Source organism: Coccidioides immitis (genome assembly GCF_000149335.2).
Source record: "Coccidioides immitis RS genomic scaffold supercont3.1, whole genome shotgun sequence".
In the NCBI taxonomy this organism is placed as follows: Eukaryota; Fungi; Ascomycota; class Eurotiomycetes; order Onygenales; family Onygenaceae; genus Coccidioides; species Coccidioides immitis.
Window position 1 is genome coordinate 1,411,958 of NW_004504310.1, and position 21,106 is coordinate 1,433,063.

A 21,106-nucleotide genomic window follows, 5' to 3' on the forward strand; every position below is an offset into this window, starting at 1 on the left:
GGGCGGGATAGAAATTAACGGGAACCACAGCAAAGCAATTCTGTGTCACTGAGAGAACCAAAGGAAAAGATGCCAGAATTCCGCTGATCAGATACAAATTGAAACGGACAAGAGAGGACAAAGAGAGGCAAGAGGCCGCGTTTCAATGCTAAGCTACCCATTCACCATATACGGGTTTTAGAGGTAAAAGCCAAGAAGAGTGATTTTATAAGTCGGCAAAGAATATCGAGAAGACAACTTAGATGTTCTCCGCATGGAGTGCTCAGCATATCGTCCTTTCTCTCATGAAGAGAGCCCAAACTGTGCGCCTTGAAATTTGTCGCATCGGTGCTTAGTCACTTGCACGATCACACAGTCATGTGTCTCAGAAGCTGCATTAATTTTAGGAAATTTTGAATGGTTTATTTGGAATATTGTCACAAATGACGAAGACGAACGAATCCTTGTGCAATCCTGCAGTCTGCGCTTGCTTTGACTCGATCCTGGAGTGGCTCTTGACACAGAAGGGACAATGCATGACCTCGTCAACTCTGAACATGGTGGCTGCAGGAAATATTGGAACGCGTATGTACAGTACCTTGCACTGTGGGACAAGCTGAGAGAAGGATCATGCAGTGTACTCTGGGTCCCGTACGCCCCATGTTCTTCATTATCCAGTAAAGGCAAATCCAGGGTAATCTTTGGTTCGCGGGTTCTTCATGCGCACCAAGGGTCGAGAACCCGATGTGGGTTCTCCCGGGGCAAAATAGTCCTGGGAAATGAAGCGAAGAGAGCTTCAGCCTTTATCTGCCAAAACACCCGGGAAGTTGGCCTTGCTACCTTTAGCTTGCATTTTGGCGGCCGCGTGGTCAAAGTGTCGCTTCCCGGGTAACTAGGATAAAGCCCAAAGGTCCAGGACCAGCCAGGAGGCAGTAATTACCCGGTTTGGTCCCTGTTAACCGACTTGCTGCTAAGAATAACAATTCTCTTCAAATCTCAAACAACAATAACCCACTTGGTGGGCATATCTCGTATGCATGGGGTGACAAGGAACGGCTTTTGTTGCTGTATCCCCTCACGGTATCAAGAGCAACCAGCAGGGATGAAAATTGTGAAGCTGAATTCGCGATGAGTGGAGGGGCCCTGGGAGAAGCAAGGCAGAAAAGCAGGGACCATGGGTTTAAGAAAAGCAGCAAAATTAGAAAACTGAACAAGTTTTTAAAAATAAGCCGGGAAAGGCCCAAAAGAAGAAAAATCGCTCCCACTGTCCAGGAAGCCGGGAACTGGGGAAATGACACGTTTTACTGCAAAGCTAGGGGGACGTCGGGTTGTTTTGACATGGGCCACGTTGGTAATCTGGCGGTGACGAGAATATGATATGCAAATAATCCTGGGTATATGTACTGGAATGCGCTGGTCCATAATCTCCAACTCGGGCTAGTCGTGAAGAAAACTAAAATTCCCGCTCTGTCGGTGAAAGGTGCGGAAGGAAAACGGATTGATTGCCGACGATGGCTTTCGCTGCGCGAAATCAAAGCCCAATCGACGAGAAGAAAGATTTTACTGTCCGAGGATGGAGTCTTTTACGATTTAACCAATTCGTTTCAGAAGCGGGCGATATTTCGTGTCCCTGGGGCAAAAATAAATAAATAAAGGGAAAAGGGAAAAAAAAAAAAAAAAAGGAAAAAAAGAGAGAAAGAAAAAAGAAAACAAATTTGGCGCTGCAGCCACCCGTTCGTCGAAGTGCTGGCTTGTGCTATCTTGCGAATCGACACCTGCTTGTCCTCGCTCGGTTAGGAGCGTCCTTAAGAAAACGAACCGGCTCAGGCAACAAGGTTGACCGATCGTGCTCGCTTCATTTTCTGGAGGGGATGATCCTTGAACTAGGCATAACGAAGAAGAGCGTGAGTAAATGCGATGTGTAGGTTTTTCCACTTGAGGCACTGAACTTTCGTTGAAGCCCGCTGCGGGCGTTCGAAGGGCTTTTCGCCAGCTGATGAACTTGATCGAGAGTATCAATACCATGCTTGCTTTTTGTTTCTGGACCCATCGTCTCGACTGATGAGATCGATAAGATTGACAAATGTTTTAAGCTTTTCTTAGAGGGGAACGGGGTTTGGTCACGCGGGACTCCAAGACAAGTTGCGCTCAGAACTGACTCGATATCAGCGAAACAGGCTGCAAAGGATCTCTGTCTGAACTGTGCTTTGTTACATGGTACCCTTGCTTGGCCGACTGCTTCCGCATTTGGCGCTGTCTAATCATCAACAGCCAGGGTGTCGAATGACAGCGAAGTAGTATGGGTGATGCGAAGAAAAACTTTGCAGGAGGTTTTCTTCCCCTACAGAGAACCGACCCGTGCGCAGAGGTCGAAACAGGACTCTATCAGGTTGCGCCAAAACGGCATAAGAGGTCAATTCCCCTGCTTCATGGGTGCCGGCAGCGAAAGTGCTCTGTATCATATGAATGACCCGCTGTGTAACTTGTAGAATGCATCATACATCTCCTGTCGTCGTACTCCGTAATGATTGTCGCAATTTGAAATTAATTTTTCCCACGATTTCATCCTTTCTGTCTGCCTTATGATGGTTTGATGCGAGAAATAATGATAAGGCGAACTCCGTATTCCACTTTTCTATCCATCGGGCGCTTTGTCTCCGAGAATCACGATAATTTTGATTCCAGGAGCGGCGCTCCGGCTTGCAGATTAAACCCTAAGTATTGATTATGCTTTCGGACTACGGAGTACTAACAATAAAATGTGTCGAGTTCTGTAAGCGATACCGCACCGAGCGTTTGCTCCTCTCTCTTCCCCGCGAGTCCGACGGGCCAAGCTAGCCTCCATAGGAAAAGCTGAAACACCAAGGGCCCATGCTGAGGAGCCTGCAGGTTGCTATTTGAGGGGAACGGGGACCTATCCAGAGACGCCGTTGGGATTATATCATCATTAGTTATGAGGCGAGCACAAGTCACGACACCGCATCGGGAAGAGGATGTTCAAGTTTATCATCGGAAGTAAGGATTTGACTGACCAGGGATGTGTCTGAGTTAAGATCGGTTCTTTCGGGATTATTGAAATACGAAAATGATGGGAAACCCACGAGTCTGGTTGTTTGGCTGGGATCTTAGACTACCCGCTCAAGGCCAACATTTTGCTTTTTCCCGTGAGGACTTTTGTTTTTGAGGCTTCCTTTTTTGGGAATCTCCACGCGATCCATGTTCGGGTCTTTCATATTTGCAAACTTGCAGGCTTTGTCGCGTCAGTTGAGAGAAAAAGTCTGGCCAAGCACCCTCAAAGGCTCACATCACCTGGCTCCCAAGACAATAGTGAGCTTGTAAGACTTTAGGAGTTGATAGCCTGGCTGATGCGAGGACGCTCATTGATCAATATGCTGTGCAAACTCCGGAGGAGACGGAATGGACTGCAGTTCGGGTCCCCTGGGCAGCGACAATGACACGCATCCCGATGGCTGTCGGCGATTGAGCCGCAACGCGAGTGGTGATGAATAATAAGGCCTTCGTCTTGGCAGTGAACCAACGTCGACTCTTCTTTTTTCTCAACCGCCTTTTGAGGAATGTGGCGGACGAGCAGCGCATTACCACCGCGGGATCGTCCTTGATAGCTGATGTATCGCAAAACTCTCTTTGCGCTGGGCTGTTGCGGATTGGCCGAGCATGGGATGTGCGGTCCCGGCTGAGGTCCCGGTCTTTGGTCAGTCACGGCATCCTTGCAGCGCCCAGCTCAGACTAACAAGGGTTCAAGTCACACACTTGCACAAGCTGCTGTGAATATTCCTCTCTCCACACAGACCGGATGTCATTCTGCCCTTCCGCGATTGGTCGGGTGCCTCGTGCTCTCCAGGTTTGCCCACACCCAGCTGTGCCCATTTTGCTGGAGGTCTTTTTCGATGATCAGATCAACACGCAATTCTTCACCCAATCGCCGCTGTCGAGTCTGCGGCTAAGACCAATAACTTCACTCCTGGCGACTATCCCTCAGTTTTCATCCCGTGAACAAGCACCAAGATCGGATCACAAATCTCATCACCATCATCATACCTGTAATCCTGTAATCAACCTTTCCCATTCACCCTGCAAATGCAAAAAAAAATAAATAAAAAAAATTAAAAAATTAAAAAATCAAAAAATTAAAAAAAAAAAGGTCGTGTGTCATAATATAGCACTTCTCCATATTCGCTCCTCTATTTTCGTTGTCGGCTCGCCCAGATTGACCGTTGTATTAGGTTTAGTGCTCAGTCAGGCACACCGAAATTGTGGTCAAACGGACCCGGCCCCACCACCGAAAACGAACGACGGGCGCGAGCTAATCACGCTCAAGCGTTGACAGGGCAAAAAAGCAATGGTTGGGAACCAAATCCGCGGGAGTTTGAATCAAATGTTCCCAAACCAATTCAAATCTTTCGGGTGAAGAATGCCTCAAAGAGCCTGTTTGCAAGTTTTGGACCATGATCGTTTACCCTGATGTCTCATGGTCTATGTATTTGCCCACGGGTCCTGGCAGAGCCCGCTCTCTGTAGCAGACTGGAAATAAGTCCGTCCATCCTCCGTACAGGTACCCGGTCACTTTACGGAGTACATGGCTTCGTATCTGTTGTACCGCATGAGAACGCAATTGTCATTGTGATTGCTGGATACACGCCTCCCCTGGTCGGCCTGGTTGGCCCAAGGGCCCTTTACTACCCCAAAATAATTACTGTTAGTGGCTTGTTGCTTCATTATCATTGGTGCGTTTGATTCCAGTCCTTTTGGCTTCCGGGCCTTGAACAAGATTGGGTTGTTTGGGCTGCGCAACTCGAACCTTAGCCCACTCCCCAACTGACAAGGGTCACTTTCGCTAAATCACATTAGACCTGGGAGCTCTGTCCTCTCCCCTAAGGAATTGTCATCCTCTGTTGTGTCCCACACTCCATTTTTGGAGATTAAAATTTTTTAATCGGGTCCTTATTATTGGTTACGGACCACAGGCCAGTTCCAAAACTGTATTGCGCCAACAAAGTTCTCTTTGAGTTGCCGCAATCATTCTCTCTACAATGGCTGGATGAGCTAACCTCAGAGCAGTTTGGCTCCTTTTTGGGGCCAGATAATAAATCTGCCTTTCATGAGTTAATGATCGACATGAAAGGCCCTGTTTCTCTCCCCCAGACAAACCCTATTGTTCCAGGCACTTGGTGTGGATTTTGTCTTTCGGTGTCACTGCGCTTAAACCCAAGCTGCGGGACATCTTGGAGAACTCTTGTATATTAAGTGATCTGTGCCATTGCTTGGAATCATATACATAGGTACATCCTCCCACCAAACGATTCATCCAATCTTTATGCTTAATTTCAGACATCCACCTGCCCCAGCAAGAGCATTAGCTAGCCGCACCGATCTTTAATATTCCTTTTTCATTCCTTGATATATCCCTTTCTCTACTGACTTTCCTCCGAGGTTTTCTTCCGACCCTCTGGAATACAATCGAGTTTTGCTTTGACTCGTTACCCAGGCATAAATCGAACAGCACGCCGATCGTTCAATACTGCTCCTGCACGAGATCCGCCAGCTAAACATTATACAACATTTCGAAAGACGGACAAGAGTTGAGGAAACTTGCAGGAGGGAAAAAGAAAAGCGAAGTAAAACGAACGAAAAGAAAGTCACGAGTTACACAACCGATTTTATCTGGCTTCCACGCGCATCGACTCTATATCGGAACACATCTCTGAGCATCCTACCTACTTATTCCTTTTCCTACCTACCGGTGATTTCGACGGCCCTAGCTCTTTCATCAGTGCCATCTCAAATACATTGACATGGAAACAGCGGTTCCAGTCACATATGGCTTTGGCAACCATGACTTGACGGGGGTACCCCATCGTCGGATGATGGCGCCACCACAGGATCATGGCATGACATATTATTCAAATCAACCGATCCCCTACGCGGCATCCTTACACTCATCTTCCTACGGATTCGGACATATCTTGAACACCAGCCATGCCTCTTATCAAAGTTTCTATGGATCTGCACCTCCAACGAGTTCACAGAACAGCCGGCTGCCGGAATCAGCACCAGTTCAATCGTTGCCAAACGCTGGCCCGCCTAGAAATGGCTTGCCCAGACTAACGGAAACAAGTCCGGCGAAAGCCGCTTCGGAACAGCCGTCCCGCTTGCCTCATCTTCCTTCCAAGCCGGAAGAACCATCTGACTCAAAAGTCCGCTTGAAGCCCGAAATCGAGTTCTCGACAGAGGTTGATACTTTAATGAAAACTATACAAGCAAAGCCGAAACTCGTCCAGCCGCAACTGCCTCCTCTGCATCAATTTACAAACGGTGTACCAGGCTGGTCGCACCCAGCCTACGGAGGATCAGCGCCTGGTGGTCAGGGGCTCTTCACTTCACAACCGGATAGATCCTTGACTACGAAACAGAAACCAAGAAGGAAATACGAATGCAATCTACCTCATTGCAGGAAAAGCTTCTACCAGAAGACTCATCTGGATATTCATATGCGGGCGCATACCGGGGACAAGCCATTTGTACGTTTTGATTCTTATTCTTTGTTGGTCTTGCTAATGCTAAGTTTGGCTCGTCTATATCAAAGGTTTGTAGAGAGCCTGCTTGTGGTCAGCGGTTTTCTCAGCTGGGAAACTTAAAGGTAAGCCAACCATTTCCACGAGACACGCTCGAGGATTTGTTACCAATGCTGATTTTGTAGACGCATGAGCGACGGCACACTGGAGAAAAGCCATACTCTTGCGAAATATGTAATAAAAGATTCGCACAACGTGGGAATGTCCGAGCGCACAAAATCACACATGAGAAGGCAAAGCCATTTATCTGCAGGTTGGATGATTGTGGGAAGCAATTCACACAACTGGGTAACCTTAAGGTTAGTCTGCTCGATCGCTTTTTTTGATCTTTCTAATTGTCGGCTAAACTGGATATAGTCGCACCAGAACAAGTTCCATGCGCAGACTCTTCGGGACTTGACTTTCCGATTTTCTTCTTTAACCGACACCGAACGCCTAGCGCCACAGGACATTGAATTATGGGAATATTTCGCAACTCTATATAAAAATAGCAATAAAGGAATTAAAGGGCGTGGGAAGGACCGACGAGTGTCATCAAGTGCGAAACTTCGAGCTACTACAAGCACTACAAACGTTGACGAAATGAGCACGACAACGGTATCTAGTGTGGAGGACGATAAGGGTCGAATGAATATTTTCCATCGACCCTCTTACATGAGTACGCCGAGTAGCGAAGATGTCGATTTTCATGAGCAAATGTATTCACGAGGCCCGCAGTAGGAATGACTCGCTTCACGGAGATAAATCTGGGACGATGACGACGATATCCGGGAATGGTTGGAATTTTGAATTAATACTTAGCACTCATGCAGGCGCACAATACCCATGAGAAGGATTTGAATGGCGTATATATATGAGGAGGAATTTTTTGGGCAAAAAGCGATCATCAGAAATGTTAGAAAATTCGTGGAACGAAGGGGCGTTTTACCACTACAGTTCACATATATCTTTAGGGCATACTGGCATTAGCGAAAAGGGCACTTTGAATGACCAGAAACTAACTACTCTCTGCAGTGGTCATTCGGCCCCTTTCTGCTCACATTCGTGCTTTACCAACTTTTGAGCCAACTGGTTTCTTGCATCTCTGGGCGAAAGTTGATGTAAAGTCGAACATTGTTTCTCTATTTTGGGCTGAGATTCCAAATGCATTATCATTCATGTATCTACATATCAAGTTTATTTGTGTCGAGTTTAGCTACTGGTAAAAAGGATAGCATTAAAGCGAGTTGTATTACTACTCTTGCGGGATCGAAATGATCATTGGAGACATCCACGCGGAATGCCAAACCGATAAGAAGTCACCACATATCATCAGCCACCATTTGAGACGCACGTTTCTTGTTAAACGGCCCAGAATACTCGCACGCTCATTCCTTCAACATGATTCATCCATCCTGGGAATCTCGCCCTCGCCCATACGGATAGTTCGTCGCCAATCTCCATTGCTCTTACCATTTGCCCACTAGTCGTTCCCGGGCCCCGACCCTGCTTCGCGCCAATCTCCTTTGCCTCATCGGAATTAGGATCCAGAGCATCGCGATAATGCCAGGAGATACGACGGGTTTGGGCCTGACGGACGGCCACCTTATTGCAGCACAAAGTTTCCTTTGAAGGCAAGAAATTTGCCGATACTTCGAAGCGGGGCCGCTGTTCCTCGTAATATTGTTGGTATTGAGCTACGAGGTCTGCAGGCTGATGTTGATTATCATCAGAGAGTGGGTGGAAGGCAGGGATTCGATATGCATCGAACCAACTGTAGGAGCCTTCATAGGCGGATCGGGTGCCATGGCTTCCGCCCCAGCCTTGGTCGTGCGCGGTCAGGGTGAACACTATTTTACGGCAGGGGTGGACTGTGCGATGCGGGAGAATGCGGGGTTTGATGGCGGGGCTGGAGGACTGTAACGGGATGTTAGAAGAGGGATTTCATGCATGGAGGGCTGCTGGCTTGAGTGCGGAGAGGGGAGAGTCATGGGAGAGAACCGGGCAGCACGAAGGCTTCGTAATAGAGGCTGGATATTGGCCGGAAAATAGCAACAAGGACGCCGGCAATTATCCGGGTATCAAATACACGTTGCAGACAACGATTATTTTCTTTTTCTGCTCCTATTTCGTTTCTTTTTCGTCGTTCTTTTTCCTTTTTCCGGAATGGGAAAAGAAAATATGAAGCTAACCTACCGCGTAGCACAGTCCTCCCGTTCTCAAAATTTCTGCGTCTTGGTCCTGCCTGATTACCCTTTTTCCCTCGATCTTCGTCTCAACTGAAGGCCAGTACTCCGCGTGATCGAGAATCATATCAATGATCTCGACTGGGAGGCGTTCAGTATGGCCTGGGGTTGCAACATCACCCTTGCCTTTGCGCTCTTCTCCCTCATGTTGGCACACTTTCCTCAGTTGAAAATGTAACAAGAACTCCCGTACGCACAGCACATCATTTATGCTGGGATAATATTCTTCCTCTCCTTTCCGGTCTTGGGATTCGGACTGCGACTCCGCGCGTGACTCCGGGGTCTCCCAGCTTTCATGTGCTTGCTCCGTTTCTGGGTTAACATCATTGAGTCCTACAATGCGAGGACGGCGAAGTCTGAGCCAGGGTAACATGTTTTATTGAAACGAAGCGACCAAAATGCAGCGGCACAAAAGTAATACGGGGAATTGACCGGAACGGCTGAAGTGCAAGGCGGCGTGGTATAAAACCGACAGTCATCAAAATGTTAATCAGTTATACTATCAAAACAGGTTTAGAGCAGTTCTCTCTTCGAAACCGCTCACTTGAAAACTCGGTTTCTCCGCCTTTTATGCTGGTATTTTCTCACAGTGCGAAGGATGTCGCTGTGGATGGAGAGAGAATATGGCTGCCTTCGACGCGTGTGGTTGCAGTGCAACTGCCCTGGCATTGACCAAGACAGTGACGTCATCCCAACTTCGACAAACAAGTCAAACAAGGGGCTCGCAGAGGACTCAGTGCCGAGTACACGAAATTCTACAGCTTCTCTAATCGAGCATATCAAGCTGATATATCATAGAATTCAGATCTAGTGTCTCACCATACAACTGGTGGACATACGAACATCGCACCATTCGCGATTATATCGCCCACGAGACCAAGGCTACACCTAGGCTACGCTTTCAAAAGGGTTGACCTCGGGTTGAATCAACACAGTCCGGGAGGCTTCCCTCCATGTTGGATAGAATGTGCTTTCGTATTCGATGTAAGACATTAGTTAAGAAGAGGGATGGATGCAAAATGACACTATCTATATTTGACTCCGGCTCGGACGGGATATCGACCGTGACAACCAGGAGGTTGCGGTCACGGTTGTAGACAGTATTCCCTCATATTCTCATAAACCAAAAATGTCACCCAGGTACTGGGCAGGACTCGGAAGAGATTAGGTCCAAGTCCCTTGTAAAAGCCTGCGAGACCCTCTCGACGCCAGATTTGGGCTATCACGTCGCCGAGTCCTCGATACGTACCAGCGGCGTCATAGGTCTGGAGGCGTGCCCTCAAAACCTGGTAGGGATAAGTAACGCTTCCGGCAAATATCTTCGACAATCCAGACAAAGCCAAATAGTCTACGTTGCCAAGTTTACCGGCGCCAGAATCGGAAGTAGTTAGACCAGAGGACATCGACTGCGAACGATATCGTTTCAACTGTTCGTATGCCATAAACTGCAATGCACCGTGACCAACTCCGAACAAAGCGGGTATCATGCCACGGTAGAATCCCTTAAACCCTTCTGACCGGTATATTTCGCGGATACCATGTGTCATGGAGGGATAGGCTCCAGTTACGTTAGCACCTGTTGATAGCATACGAGTTTTGATCACCCATATGGGATTGGTCAAAACAGCAGTGAGAACTCCTTGGGACGAGTCTTGTCAGTATAAACGTGTAGGTACATATCGTACGTAAACAGAGGGTGAGTGTGAGCATACCGGCGGTGCCAGACGCAACGAAATAATCCAAAGAGTCCAACCCATTTTTCTGCGGCCCATAAAATGTATTCAATGCGTCTTTGAGATTGCGATACCACAGGAAGTATAGTCCCCAGCTCACAGAATTCCCGACAAGATTGGGAGTAAGACCACGATAAAACGCTCGGAGCCCCCCTTCGTGACGGCCGATTTCACGAATAATCCGAAGAGAATTGCCGATGCGGGAGGTAGAAAATCGATCCACTAGTAGGAGAATAGACAAATATTAGTGGACAAATGTCTTAAACCTTTGTTAATATGTGTGTTTATTTAGCTTCGTAGTTACTTACCCTGTAACCGAGTCTTGACAATGTCAAGCGGATGCACAACAAGCGTCGAGACGACGCCAGCCGTGAACCCGGCTATCGTCTCAACCAGGGATGGCGAGAGAACATTTTTGTCGCTCATGAACCCCTTTCCGTATTGTGTTCCTGAGAGCAAAAGTAATATCGCGGATGGCGAGCTTCGTTGCGTGGTTGTCAATTGACAAAATTTTTCCAACGTCGCGGACGGATTGGCATATGAACCATATAGGCATATATACCCTGTACTCCACACCGGATATCAAGCGATATAATCCCGCATATTGGTATAAAGATAGTAGGAAATTATCTTATTATACCGCCTATGGTGACTTCTACAGATTACAGAAAATTTTGCTTTTGCGCTCAATTTTGCGCTGGATTCTCGGAAGCTATGAAATTCGGCCTTAACTCCCTAGCGTAATTTGACTCTAAAGTTGAGTTAAAAGCATCACCAGCTACGTATAGGATACGCTTGAAACTGCGAGATAAATTGAGGCAAATGCTGCCTCTGAAACAGGAATCGGATTCCCGAGCTTTCGATATGAACCAAATCAACATTATTGGCATTGACTTCCCATTAAAATATCCAATCTAATGTACATATGTCCAACTCCGAGTAGATGAAAAAGCAAACGTCGAAAGGCTAGCAAAGATGCAACGGTGTGTCGCTCCGACGACGTCGTGGTGCGCATTTAACTCCCCCGATAAATCATAACAATCCTTCTTTGGTGCATCGCATTGGAATAAAACTGGTATATGCCTCGACATCGCCGGAACATCTCTATCTTTCCCCAGTTTCCCCGTGATTGTTTTTATGCGAGAGGTGAAAAGAGCCTACATTGAATGTTAGCGGGGGGTGATGTTCGACATGCGGCGCTCGCGAGAACCGTACTTGAAGAGTTGTGGTCTTGGTTCACTGTAAGTGTAGCCTGTAAAATATTAGCCATTGCACACAACATGTAGCCACCACGCGTAAGTTATTCTCACCGAGGTACATGATCAACGGGAGATATCCACTGCAAAAGGGAGGTCATTAGTCGAGGCTGCTCTTCCCGTAAAGCGATCAGATCTCGGGGCAAAACCAACTAGTGAATTGCGACTCTCGAAATGTCAATGACCTTGGTAATACGTTCCTGTAGGGAAAAAAAATTAGCATTCTATCCTAGTGATATCTGCCACCGTGGAGCCGTGTTAGCACTCGAAGCTGACCTTGGTCTCTTCCGAAAATTGAACCATTGTGAGGGATGTGAAAATGAGTGTAGGAAGAGGCTGTTTCGATAGGAGAATCAAACTTGTTCGTTATCCGGAGCAGAGTGCGAGAGATGGCCGTCAGATACGGGGTGGGCCAACAAGCAAATCAACTTTTAAAGTTCTGCCATTTTCTTCAACGGAAAGTTTGCAACGTTTGCTCACTCACCAAGCAACTTCAGCACTCAAACGTCGCAGTGGCACTGAGGAGTTCGCAACTTGAGATTGAATACTGTTAATCAGGAGCTGACATATTTTCAGTACCGCCTTACTAATTATCGTTTTCCTTGTTGTAATAATAATATTTTCATCTGCGATCTATCTGATTCGCGATGTCGGGGGCAAGGCATTGGTACAAGCTGCTACAAACAGCTCTCAGCTCAGAACTCAGGCTAATTTTTGTCATAGGGAGCAGGACAAAGAGGCGACGGTATACGTTGGAAATCTAGACGAGCGCGTGACAGACAGCCTAGTATGGGAGCTAATGCTTCAAGCCGGCCGCATTGTTAACGTCCATCTCCCGAAAGACCGAGTTACCCAAACACATCAAGGGTATGGTTTCGTCGAGTTTATCAGCGAAGAAGACGCTGAATATGCGTCGCGCATTATGAATCAGGTGCGCCTTTATGGTAAACCGATTCGAGTCAATAAGGCGTCTGCGGACAAACTGAAGGCCATTGAAGTCGGCGCGGAGCTTTTCGTCGGGAATTTGGACCCGATGGTTACAGAGCAGGTTTTATACGATACTTTTAGCAGATTTGGGCCTTTAATATCAATGCCAAAGGTGAGTCTAATGCCTTGGCATGATTTGTCACTAGATGAATGCTAAAGTTGAGCTACAGGTCGCTCGGGATGATGCAAATCTCTCAAAGGGCTACGGATTCGTTTCGTTCGCTAATTTCGAGGCGTCCGACGATGCTATTGCTAATATGAACGGACAATATCTTATGAACAAGGAGATATCTGTTCAGTATGCTTACAAGAAAGATGGAAAGGGAGAGCGACACGGAGACCAAGCAGAGAGAATGCTCGCCGCCCAAGCCCGCAAGCACAATGTCCAGCCACAAACTCAAGTTTTACCACCCCACGTACCAGGCGGGCATGCACCGCCGATGGCTCCTACACCAGCTGTGAATGGAGATATAAGCCGCCCCGTCAGCACAGGCCCGCCAGATTTTGGAGCTGGGAGAGGCGTTCCTGTGCCCAATGCGCCATATGGGAATATGCCGCCTCAACCACCTCACCGGCCCGCCCCTCCACCACAACCCCTTACGGCACCATTAGGCACGCCGCCTGCTGGGCTACCCGCTCGGCCTCCACCGTCTCAAGCCGGCTATGGCGGGCCATCTCCAGGTTTTGCTCCACCTCGGGGGTTTGGCCAGCCTGCTCCGCCTCCTGGGTTTGGCGCTCCTCCAGTTGGTACACATGGTCCTCCGCCGGGACAATTACCACCGGGATTCCAGCAACCAGGGTATGGAAGGGGTCGATGAGAGGCTCAGCGATGATTCACAGCATAAGTGTAAACATTTTAAGGTCATATCGAACGTCTAATGGGGAGCGATATCTGCCGCCTGCCGCCGAACCTTCAGCGCCTCATTTCGCGGTTGAATTTGCGATTAAATCGAGCATACGGAGTATGCAGCCATGAGACAAGTCTGTTTTGCCACGTTGGAAGCGAAGCGTATTGCGCGAGATGAATGAATCCACGGTATCTCCATTAGCAAGTAGGTTCAAATACGCTGCAACATGTGATGTAGACTAATATAATTAAAGGAGATCGCGAGGGGAAATTGGATGATATAACAAAACATTTCGGGCGACTGGATTTGAGAACTAGCGCGGTCTCGGCGCAAAACGCTGCAAAGAGATTGTGACAATAGGAAATATACGAGGGATGCATATCTCATTAGTGTGAGGAGATATAGAGGCGCTCTCGAATCGCAAACCAAGGATGAATCAAAGTGCAAAAGCAGCGCTTCACCATTTCCTCTTCAGATGCTATAACCCGACCCAGGCCAAACCATGTAGTGCACGCCGCCTTCCTCTCTCCCAATCCGTTAAATTGATATTTCAAATAGCGAGAGACATCGTAGATCCCTCATCACGAAAATGAAACAAACTTGGGATCTCTAGGCATGCCATCTGGTCCAATATTATTTTTCGCGAACCGTCGCTCCATATAGATCTTTCGAGCCTCGTTGAAATCTACCCGTCTACTTTTCATAATTTTCAGAACTTCTCGTTTACCGCGCTCGTCTAGGCCGCCACGGTCATCGCCTGCTTCTATGTTTGACGCAAGGCTAAAATCGGCGGAGGAAAGTCCTAATTCGGCATCGCCATGGAACGTCGTTGGAAGGCGTTGGTAGAAATAGTCTGGGACGGGCAGAAGAGGAAGCCACCGGTTACGAGTAAAATAGAGAACTACTGTCACGATTAGCGATCGAAAAGCTGGTAGAGGCGTAGCGGTGACGGTTATTTAGGCACATACCTGTTCCAAGAATGAGGACGAAAAGGGTCAGGGAGTATAAGAGATAGGCCATTATGACGGGGAGCTAGGTCTGAGAAACTTAACCTCCGCGAGTAACAAGGCAGCCCGAAATTATATAACGCTTCGAAAGGAAATGGACAAGTGAATGAATGCGACTCTCCCAGGGAGGGACAGGGTCAGAATCAGGAACTAAATGAAAAAGCAGAACGAGCGGAAGGAGAGTTCAAAAAATAGTTATTAATGATCCTCCGAGTCCAGCTCACTCCATGAGCTAGTCATAATGCTGGGTGAGGTATGGACGGGGTATTCATTCGAAGTTCTTCGCAGGCAAAGCTGGGAACGGCCTATGGCTCTGATGACGATGCTGGCTTCCGATATCCGCCGCAGCGATGTTTATCCGATTCCGCGCCTCTGTGTTAGGTAATCCAACTAGCACCTCGCTCACGTGACCCACATAGATTAGCCGAGATTCCCCTTTAGGTAGCTTAGCGAATGACAAGCATACAAGTCCTCCATCAGGTTATAGCCCTTTGCACTGAAGAGCAAGCATATAAGATTGATTTACAGCTCAATTGGATATTGAAGCTTACAATCAACACCCTGAACAGTTATCCTTATAGATAATGAGGTTTTACAAGCACTAAAGAGAGCATACATCAAAGTAGACACCTCCTATATGTGCAAACCCCTGTAGCTTTCTGGCACCCAACCAGAGAGTGAGCAAAATGCCTGCTAAATGCACCTAGCAAGCAAATTGAGCACCTGGCAACACCAAAGCCATGGTGAACCATACAGACAAACCAGAGCACTGAACCCCTGACCAGGAGGCTCTGATAAACCTCCCTACACCCCAAACCAAGCTTAGGCAGTCAAGTAGGCTCAGAGGTGACCAGCCAAATGACAAGCAGAAGCATAGGGAGGAGAGTGAACTTCAAATATTGCACAGAATGATGCTGCAACAACAGGAGACAGTGCAACAGCTAGTACAGCAAGTGAGTCTCTTATCAGGTCAAGCAAACACACCTGCAACAGTGCATGAGAACCTGGAGCTAGAAGCTCAACAAGAAGAGGACCAAGAAATAGACTCTGAGGACAAACTAGAAGAATTTGTCAGCAACCTTATAGACATGAATACATGAACCAGCAGAGCAATCAATCAATTCATAAAGATCTCAAAAATAGTAAAGAAGCCTATGACCCTGGCTGGAGCCAGCAACTACCTAGCATGAAGCAAAGCCATTCTAAAGATAGCTCATCAAGTGAATACTGAGAAGATTATCCTGGAAAGACAAGAGATCTCACTACAGCCAGAGAACTTGAAGATTTCACAATACTAGAATATTCAAAATAAATGACTATATAGCCTAATTAACAGTACAATATCTGCACAAGCCAGAGAACACTTCAAGAAATCAGATAGTCTTAGTGCTTACAAACTCTGGGAAGCTGTAAGAACAGTCTTTCAAGAGAGATCTGAGATACAGCAGGAAAGCCTATTGACAGAGTTAGTGAGAATGACATTACAGTTCACTGGCTTAGAAAGAAATTATATAGAGAGATTTCTAGCAATCTGTGAAAAATTTAAGAGATTAGAGTTCAAGCAACTGGACCACACTCTACATGATATTTTGAAGATGAACATTATGTCTTGATGAAGAGAGTTCATACAGAACTGATTTGATATAGCATGCCAGAGTAAAACAAACCTACCAGAGAAGAATTTGGAAGACCTATTAAAGGATATTCTCCACCAAATCCTCAAGAAAGGCCAGCAGAAAGATAATAAATCTACAAGACCAAATACTGTAGTGGGGATTCCAGTATCATATTAGGACAAAGGTTGTTCTGGTCTGAGGCACAAAACTCCTCCAGCTACTATCTCTGAGCTATATAAATCACTCATAGCTCCTGCATCTCACTCAATATCTTCATGCACCTTTGTACTTTTCTACACACTCATTCTTTATTGCTAGTTTGGTTATTAGTTAGAGAATATAAAGATCTCTTGTTCATGAAGCTTGCTACTGTTTCTTATTAGAGCTGCCTGTATTAGTACAGGCTCTTTAGTACTATTATTTCTTATGAGCTTAGACATCCATTAAGGCATGCTTCTCTGTTCTTACTACTTGATCATTACCATTCTTACTATGTTGTGATTTTTCATTCTTCTTGTGCTCTCACCATCTCAACCAACTCATCTACTTTGATGAGGCATCCCATCATACCCCACTTTATTTGGTGACCAAGCTGAGACCTGAAGATAATGATGCAGTAATTTGATGGCTGCCAAGAAAGAAAAACAAATTCTGAGACACATGAAGCAATACACTATTTCAAGATAAGATCTTATGAACTAGAAATACAGTACTAATCAGGTTTTTGTTTAGAAATAAGGTTAAGGAGCTTAGATTTGAATGGCTCTTATCTAAAGCTTGCCTGATAAATAGATTTTTTGAAAAGATATTGAATTATTAAGAAACAACAGAACATACTGTGTGACATGATTAAAGATCAAGAAATCAAGAAATCAGAATCAGAATCAACTGTAGTTGAAGATACTACAGAATTGTACACAACTATATCACAAGATGAGAACAGGAGAATTATGGTTCACTTTCACATTTCTATATCTTCCCCTGGCACAGCAAATGCATCTTGATTTGATGGCAGAGATGCTATCTTGTTTATTGAAAGATTTTATCAAATATGCAAAAATCATGGAGTAATTAACTCTAAGAACATTATCAAATAGTTGGCTAGATACTGTATTACATGAATTGGAGAATGAATGAAGACCTTAGAAGACTACAAGAAAGATAATTGAGAAGTATTCTCTAAAGAGATTATTCATGAATTTCATGATCAGAACATTACTTACAAGATTTACTGTCAGAATTATCTTCAAGCAATTACAAAGAAACTGTATGATTGGGATAGCAACATTCACACCTATATTCAAGAATACACTACTATCACCAGTACAGTACAAGCCAATGAAAGACTTGATGAATTTACTAAGATATCTTGGTTCCTTCAGGAGCTGCCTGAGAAGCTCCAGAATAAGATTATTAACAAGACAAAGCTCAATCTTTCAGACAATATGTTATCTATTGATTTTAGAAAGGTTGTTCAAGTGACCATAGATTTAATTAATCAGTATGAAGAGAATAAGAAGATCTTTAAAGAAGATAAAATAAAGCAGAAAGAAATGAAGAAGCTTGATGAGTAATATCAATTAGTTAACAAATTCTCTACAGTTGAGACTCTGAAGAAAACAGCTAGTGAAGCAGGGTATGATGAGATGCCTCATTAAAGTAGATGAGTTGGTTGAGATGGTGAGAGTGCAAGAAGGATGAAAAATCACAACATAGTAAGGATGGTAATGGCTGAGTAGTAAGAACAGAGAAGCATGCCTTAACAGACACCTAAGCTCATAAGAAATAATAGTACTAAAGAGCCTGTACTAATACAGACAGCTCTAATAAGAAACAGTGGCAAGCTTCATAAACAAGAGATCTTTATATTCTCTAACTAATAACCAAACTAGCAATAAAGAATGAGTGTGTGGAAAAGTACAAAGGTGCATGAAGGTATTGAGTGAGATGCAGGGGCTATGGGTGGTTTATATAGCTCAGAGATAGTAGCTGGAGGGGTTTTGCACCTCAGACTGGAACAATCTTTATTCTAATATGGTACTGGAATCCCCACTACATTTCCTCCTGGCTTTTACTGTTGGCATCCCCTGACAACAGGCAACATATGAAATAAAATAAAGGCAATTTAGTAAAGAAAATAAGAGACTAAGAATTAGTAACAATCTGGTAAGAAAAGAGATAGGAAATAAGAATAAAGAGAGTGACAGCAGCAATCCCTAATAGTGATCACCATGATTCTCTTCTTCCATCAAGTTCTTGGGAGGAGGGGAAGACTGAACTGATGCTGGATTAATGTTATTGTGCATGCAATGCCAATAGAATTTGTTACCAAAAGCTTTCTTTTCAATTTGGTATGTCTTGACAATAGCATCCAAAGCAATTTGCATGGCCTTTAGGCATCAGTTATTAATGAAGTCCTGAGCCTTCTTCTCTTCTGGTCCAAAGAGAGTATTGAGCTCCTCAATCACTATAGAGTTGTCCCATCTAATTCAGTCTACCAAGGCATCTGATATAGCTTCTAAGCCTTGCAATTGAATAGCAGTAGAGAATCAATATGGAACTGATGTGTAATGATTTGAATGGCTGGAAGGTAATGATGGCCCTGGAACTAGATTTCTATGTGCAGTGGAGAGCTGTAACCAGGTACCAGCTTTATTGACTTCAAGATGTTCATGATCCTTCTGGATTGCCACATACCAGGGTAGCATAGTACACCAGATCTTTTTGCATGGACTGTGAGCTCCATAGGGCAGCAGAGGGCTTGTAATTCAGACATTGCCAGGTTTACAAATGATGTTGATTCACCTAATATCAAATTTTCTTTTATTGTCTTTGGTATACATTGTATTCTTAATGCAGTGAATATAGTCATTGGTGGATAAGCCTTGTTCTTTAACTAGTCCCCACCAATTCTCTAGATGATTATGTATTCCTGACAAGATTTCTGTGCAGTTGCTGGGCTCTTCTGCTGTTAAGATCAAGAATCCTTGTATCATGTTAACACCCCTTCCAGTAGTAATAGCATCTGGAATGTTGACATTGATATAGCAAAATCCAGTTTTATCCCCTGGCTTAGCATACTTGATATAATATGAATAGGAGATTAATTTCCAAGCATGGTCAGGTCTTGTCAGCACATACTATAGATAGTATGCAGGGTCCTGGTGCATGAGTTATTGGCCAATACTGTGGTACATTGTTCTCAACCATCTGTAATTGTCATGATCTCCCATCATTCACTAATGATGGTAGTATATATCATATTCACCATTAACCTGAGTGAGTACTGTGGTGATGGTGCCTTGTAATCTATTGTTCCACCAGCACATTAGCTGGAGAATAATGACAGATCCAGTGATCTCCCATTTCTTCTGAAGATTGCTGGTGGTGAACTTGTTAACTCCAGTGATCTGTGTGTATCAGTTAAAGTTGAATGTTCTCATGTTTGTGACCAGAGAGATAATTGGCTGATGTTTGAATTTGTAAATGCCTAAAGCATCTTCAGCTCTAGCCAGTCTATTTGCCAAATGGAACCAGAGGTAGATGCTGTCATTGATCTTGACTGAGCCAATGTTGCAACAATTCCTATGAATGTGAGCCAAATGGTTGAGAAGCTCCTCCCTATTAAGTGTGTGAGTCTGCAACCCAAGTTTTGAAGCTATTAGTTTTGCATGGTTATAGCATAGATAGATATCAGCTTTCTTATCACTAAATGCCTTTCCTAATTGCTCCAGAATGCAAATAAGCTCCAATTCTGAATGTGTTTTAATACTCTTTATCTTTTGCAGGAGTTGCTGTTCAAATCCACAGCAATAGCAAGTACCAGAGTGTACTGCCATGACAGATTCTTTGTGCTTGTGTCAAGGTATCTCTTTATCACTTTCAGGAGAAATAACAGACTTGTCATCATTATCTAAGTCTTGGAGGGTTTGGTGTGCCAACATGGCTGCAATTCTTTCACTGCAGTGCTTTGGAGCTTCTGATTGGCTGGATGGATTGGCCAGCATGCTGGTGAATCCAAATGATGGCTGTGATTAGCCAGTTTCAAATCCACGCAATCTAATCAACATTGTACTATGTATAGAGGCTCCTGACACATTGCAGCTATGTGGCATAGACATTCCACTCATTGGAATGTCTCTTAGTGATCTTGGAGACTGCAGTCCTTCCAGTAGACCTCAGGGACTGCTTGCAGTAGGAGGGCTTCTAGTGATATTCTGAATTAAACATTGGGAGCTAGATGACTGTGGAAGAGCCAATGGCTGTAGAAGACTATAGTTGCCAATGATAAGGCTCTGTCAGTATAGGGCATCTCTTGAAGGAAGTTTGCATATGCAGTCAACTTCTTTATTAGCTGTAGTATAATTGTCTGGCAATATAGCTAAGCTCCAGCAATGTCCAGCCTCTGTAGCATCTAGTCTTCAGAGCACTGTGCTGTTAATATTATTGGTGAACTTATCCCAATTCTTGTAAACATTTAGAGTATGGTGAAGCTTTTATGCTGTTCACAGGCTCTCCACTTTTGACCATATAGCATCAATTCTGTTAATACCTCATGTAGCAACAAGTCTATCCTTGATCTTTTGTATATCAATGTGATATCATTTGACATCCAGGGTAATCTTTTGAGCATCATGGAAATTGGCTTCAAAATTAGCATATGTAATGTGTTGCCAAGCTCTGGATCTTTCAACATATCAATAGAAATGGGCCACTAAGTCAGTAACCACATCAGTCACTTGCATCAGTGTGTTCATTAGCTTGATCTGTAGGCTGTAGCAATGGTGTGGAGCTTGATTATTGATGTATTCCATAGCTGCTGTTAGGTTATTGAAGAAATGGCCATCTAGATTGACTCCACT

The 21,106-nt window shown here is 45.0% G+C and overlaps 10 protein-coding genes across 10 annotated transcripts; 5 read left to right on the top strand and 5 right to left on the bottom strand.

The window, feature by feature from the left end:
• Positions 1-511: 511 nt before the first annotated feature.
• On the top strand, positions 512-1,356 carry CIMG_10989 (uncharacterized protein; the record flags this gene model as incomplete). The annotated part of the gene is made up of 2 exons (XM_012358976.1): positions 512-805; positions 955-1,356. 2 exons carry the CDS (start codon positions 512-514, stop codon positions 1,354-1,356), a joined length of 696 nt encoding a protein of 231 aa, XP_012214399.1.
• A 1,208-nt stretch (positions 1,357-2,564) lies between these two features.
• On the bottom strand, positions 2,565-4,066 carry CIMG_02604 (uncharacterized protein; the record flags this gene model as incomplete). The annotated part of the gene is made up of 5 exons (XM_001248832.2): positions 2,565-3,006; positions 3,081-3,229; positions 3,284-3,686; positions 3,791-3,871; positions 4,039-4,066. The coding sequence occupies 3 exons, from the start codon at positions 4,064-4,066 to the stop codon at positions 3,364-3,366; spliced, it is 432 nt and encodes a 143-aa protein (XP_001248833.2). The 3' UTR covers positions 2,565-3,006; positions 3,081-3,229; positions 3,284-3,363.
• A 1,726-nt stretch (positions 4,067-5,792) lies between these two features.
• On the top strand, positions 5,793-7,292 carry CIMG_02603 (C2H2 transcription factor; the record flags this gene model as incomplete). The annotated part of the gene is made up of 4 exons (XM_001248831.1): positions 5,793-6,518; positions 6,584-6,637; positions 6,698-6,871; positions 6,930-7,292. The coding sequence occupies 4 exons, from the start codon at positions 5,793-5,795 to the stop codon at positions 7,290-7,292; spliced, it is 1,317 nt and encodes a 438-aa protein (XP_001248832.1).
• A 404-nt stretch (positions 7,293-7,696) lies between these two features.
• On the bottom strand, positions 7,697-9,391 carry CIMG_02602 (uncharacterized protein). Its single transcript, XM_001248830.2, has 2 exons — positions 8,748-9,391; positions 7,697-8,468 (listed from the first exon to the last, which is right to left on the bottom strand). The coding sequence occupies exons 1-2, from the start codon at positions 9,168-9,170 to the stop codon at positions 7,914-7,916; spliced, it is 978 nt and encodes a 325-aa protein (XP_001248831.1). The 5' UTR covers positions 9,171-9,391; the 3' UTR covers positions 7,697-7,913.
• Positions 9,392-9,576: 185 nt separating this feature from the next.
• CIMG_02601 (mitochondrial folate carrier protein Flx1) lies at positions 9,577-11,174 on the bottom strand. The gene is made up of 3 exons (XM_001248829.2): positions 10,839-11,174; positions 10,510-10,752; positions 9,577-10,436 (listed from the first exon to the last, which is right to left on the bottom strand). The coding sequence occupies exons 1-3, from the start codon at positions 10,954-10,956 to the stop codon at positions 9,883-9,885; spliced, it is 915 nt and encodes a 304-aa protein (XP_001248830.1). The 5' UTR covers positions 10,957-11,174; the 3' UTR covers positions 9,577-9,882.
• A 225-nt stretch (positions 11,175-11,399) lies between these two features.
• CIMG_10987 (TOM complex component Tom7) lies at positions 11,400-12,089 on the bottom strand (the record flags this gene model as incomplete). The annotated part of the gene is made up of 5 exons (XM_012358975.1): positions 11,400-11,687; positions 11,746-11,782; positions 11,841-11,869; positions 11,940-11,986; positions 12,063-12,089. 5 exons carry the CDS (start codon positions 12,087-12,089, stop codon positions 11,666-11,668), a joined length of 162 nt encoding a protein of 53 aa, XP_012214398.1. The 3' UTR covers positions 11,400-11,665.
• A 215-nt stretch (positions 12,090-12,304) lies between these two features.
• CIMG_02600 (splicing factor 3b subunit 4) lies at positions 12,305-14,531 on the top strand. The gene is made up of 3 exons (XM_001248828.2): positions 12,305-12,453; positions 12,510-12,885; positions 12,944-14,531. The coding sequence occupies exons 1-3, from the start codon at positions 12,434-12,436 to the stop codon at positions 13,589-13,591; spliced, it is 1,044 nt and encodes a 347-aa protein (XP_001248829.1). The 5' UTR covers positions 12,305-12,433; the 3' UTR covers positions 13,592-14,531.
• Positions 12,950-14,902, bottom strand: CIMG_02599 (uncharacterized protein). The gene is made up of 2 exons (XM_001248827.2): positions 14,590-14,902; positions 12,950-14,522 (listed from the first exon to the last, which is right to left on the bottom strand). Exons 1-2 carry the CDS (start codon positions 14,639-14,641, stop codon positions 14,203-14,205), a joined length of 372 nt encoding a protein of 123 aa, XP_001248828.2. The 5' UTR covers positions 14,642-14,902; the 3' UTR covers positions 12,950-14,202.
• An 822-nt stretch (positions 14,903-15,724) lies between these two features.
• CIMG_12652 (uncharacterized protein) lies at positions 15,725-16,421 on the top strand (the record flags this gene model as incomplete). The annotated part of the gene is made up of 3 exons (XM_004445571.1): positions 15,725-15,848; positions 16,074-16,097; positions 16,276-16,421. The coding sequence occupies 3 exons, from the start codon at positions 15,725-15,727 to the stop codon at positions 16,419-16,421; spliced, it is 294 nt and encodes a 97-aa protein (XP_004445628.1).
• Positions 16,422-17,089: 668 nt separating this feature from the next.
• CIMG_12653 (uncharacterized protein) lies at positions 17,090-17,818 on the top strand (the record flags this gene model as incomplete). Its single annotated transcript, XM_001248825.2, has 2 exons — positions 17,090-17,197; positions 17,471-17,818. The coding sequence occupies 2 exons, from the start codon at positions 17,090-17,092 to the stop codon at positions 17,816-17,818; spliced, it is 456 nt and encodes a 151-aa protein (XP_001248826.2).
• Between the last annotated feature and the right edge of the window lie 3,288 nt (positions 17,819-21,106).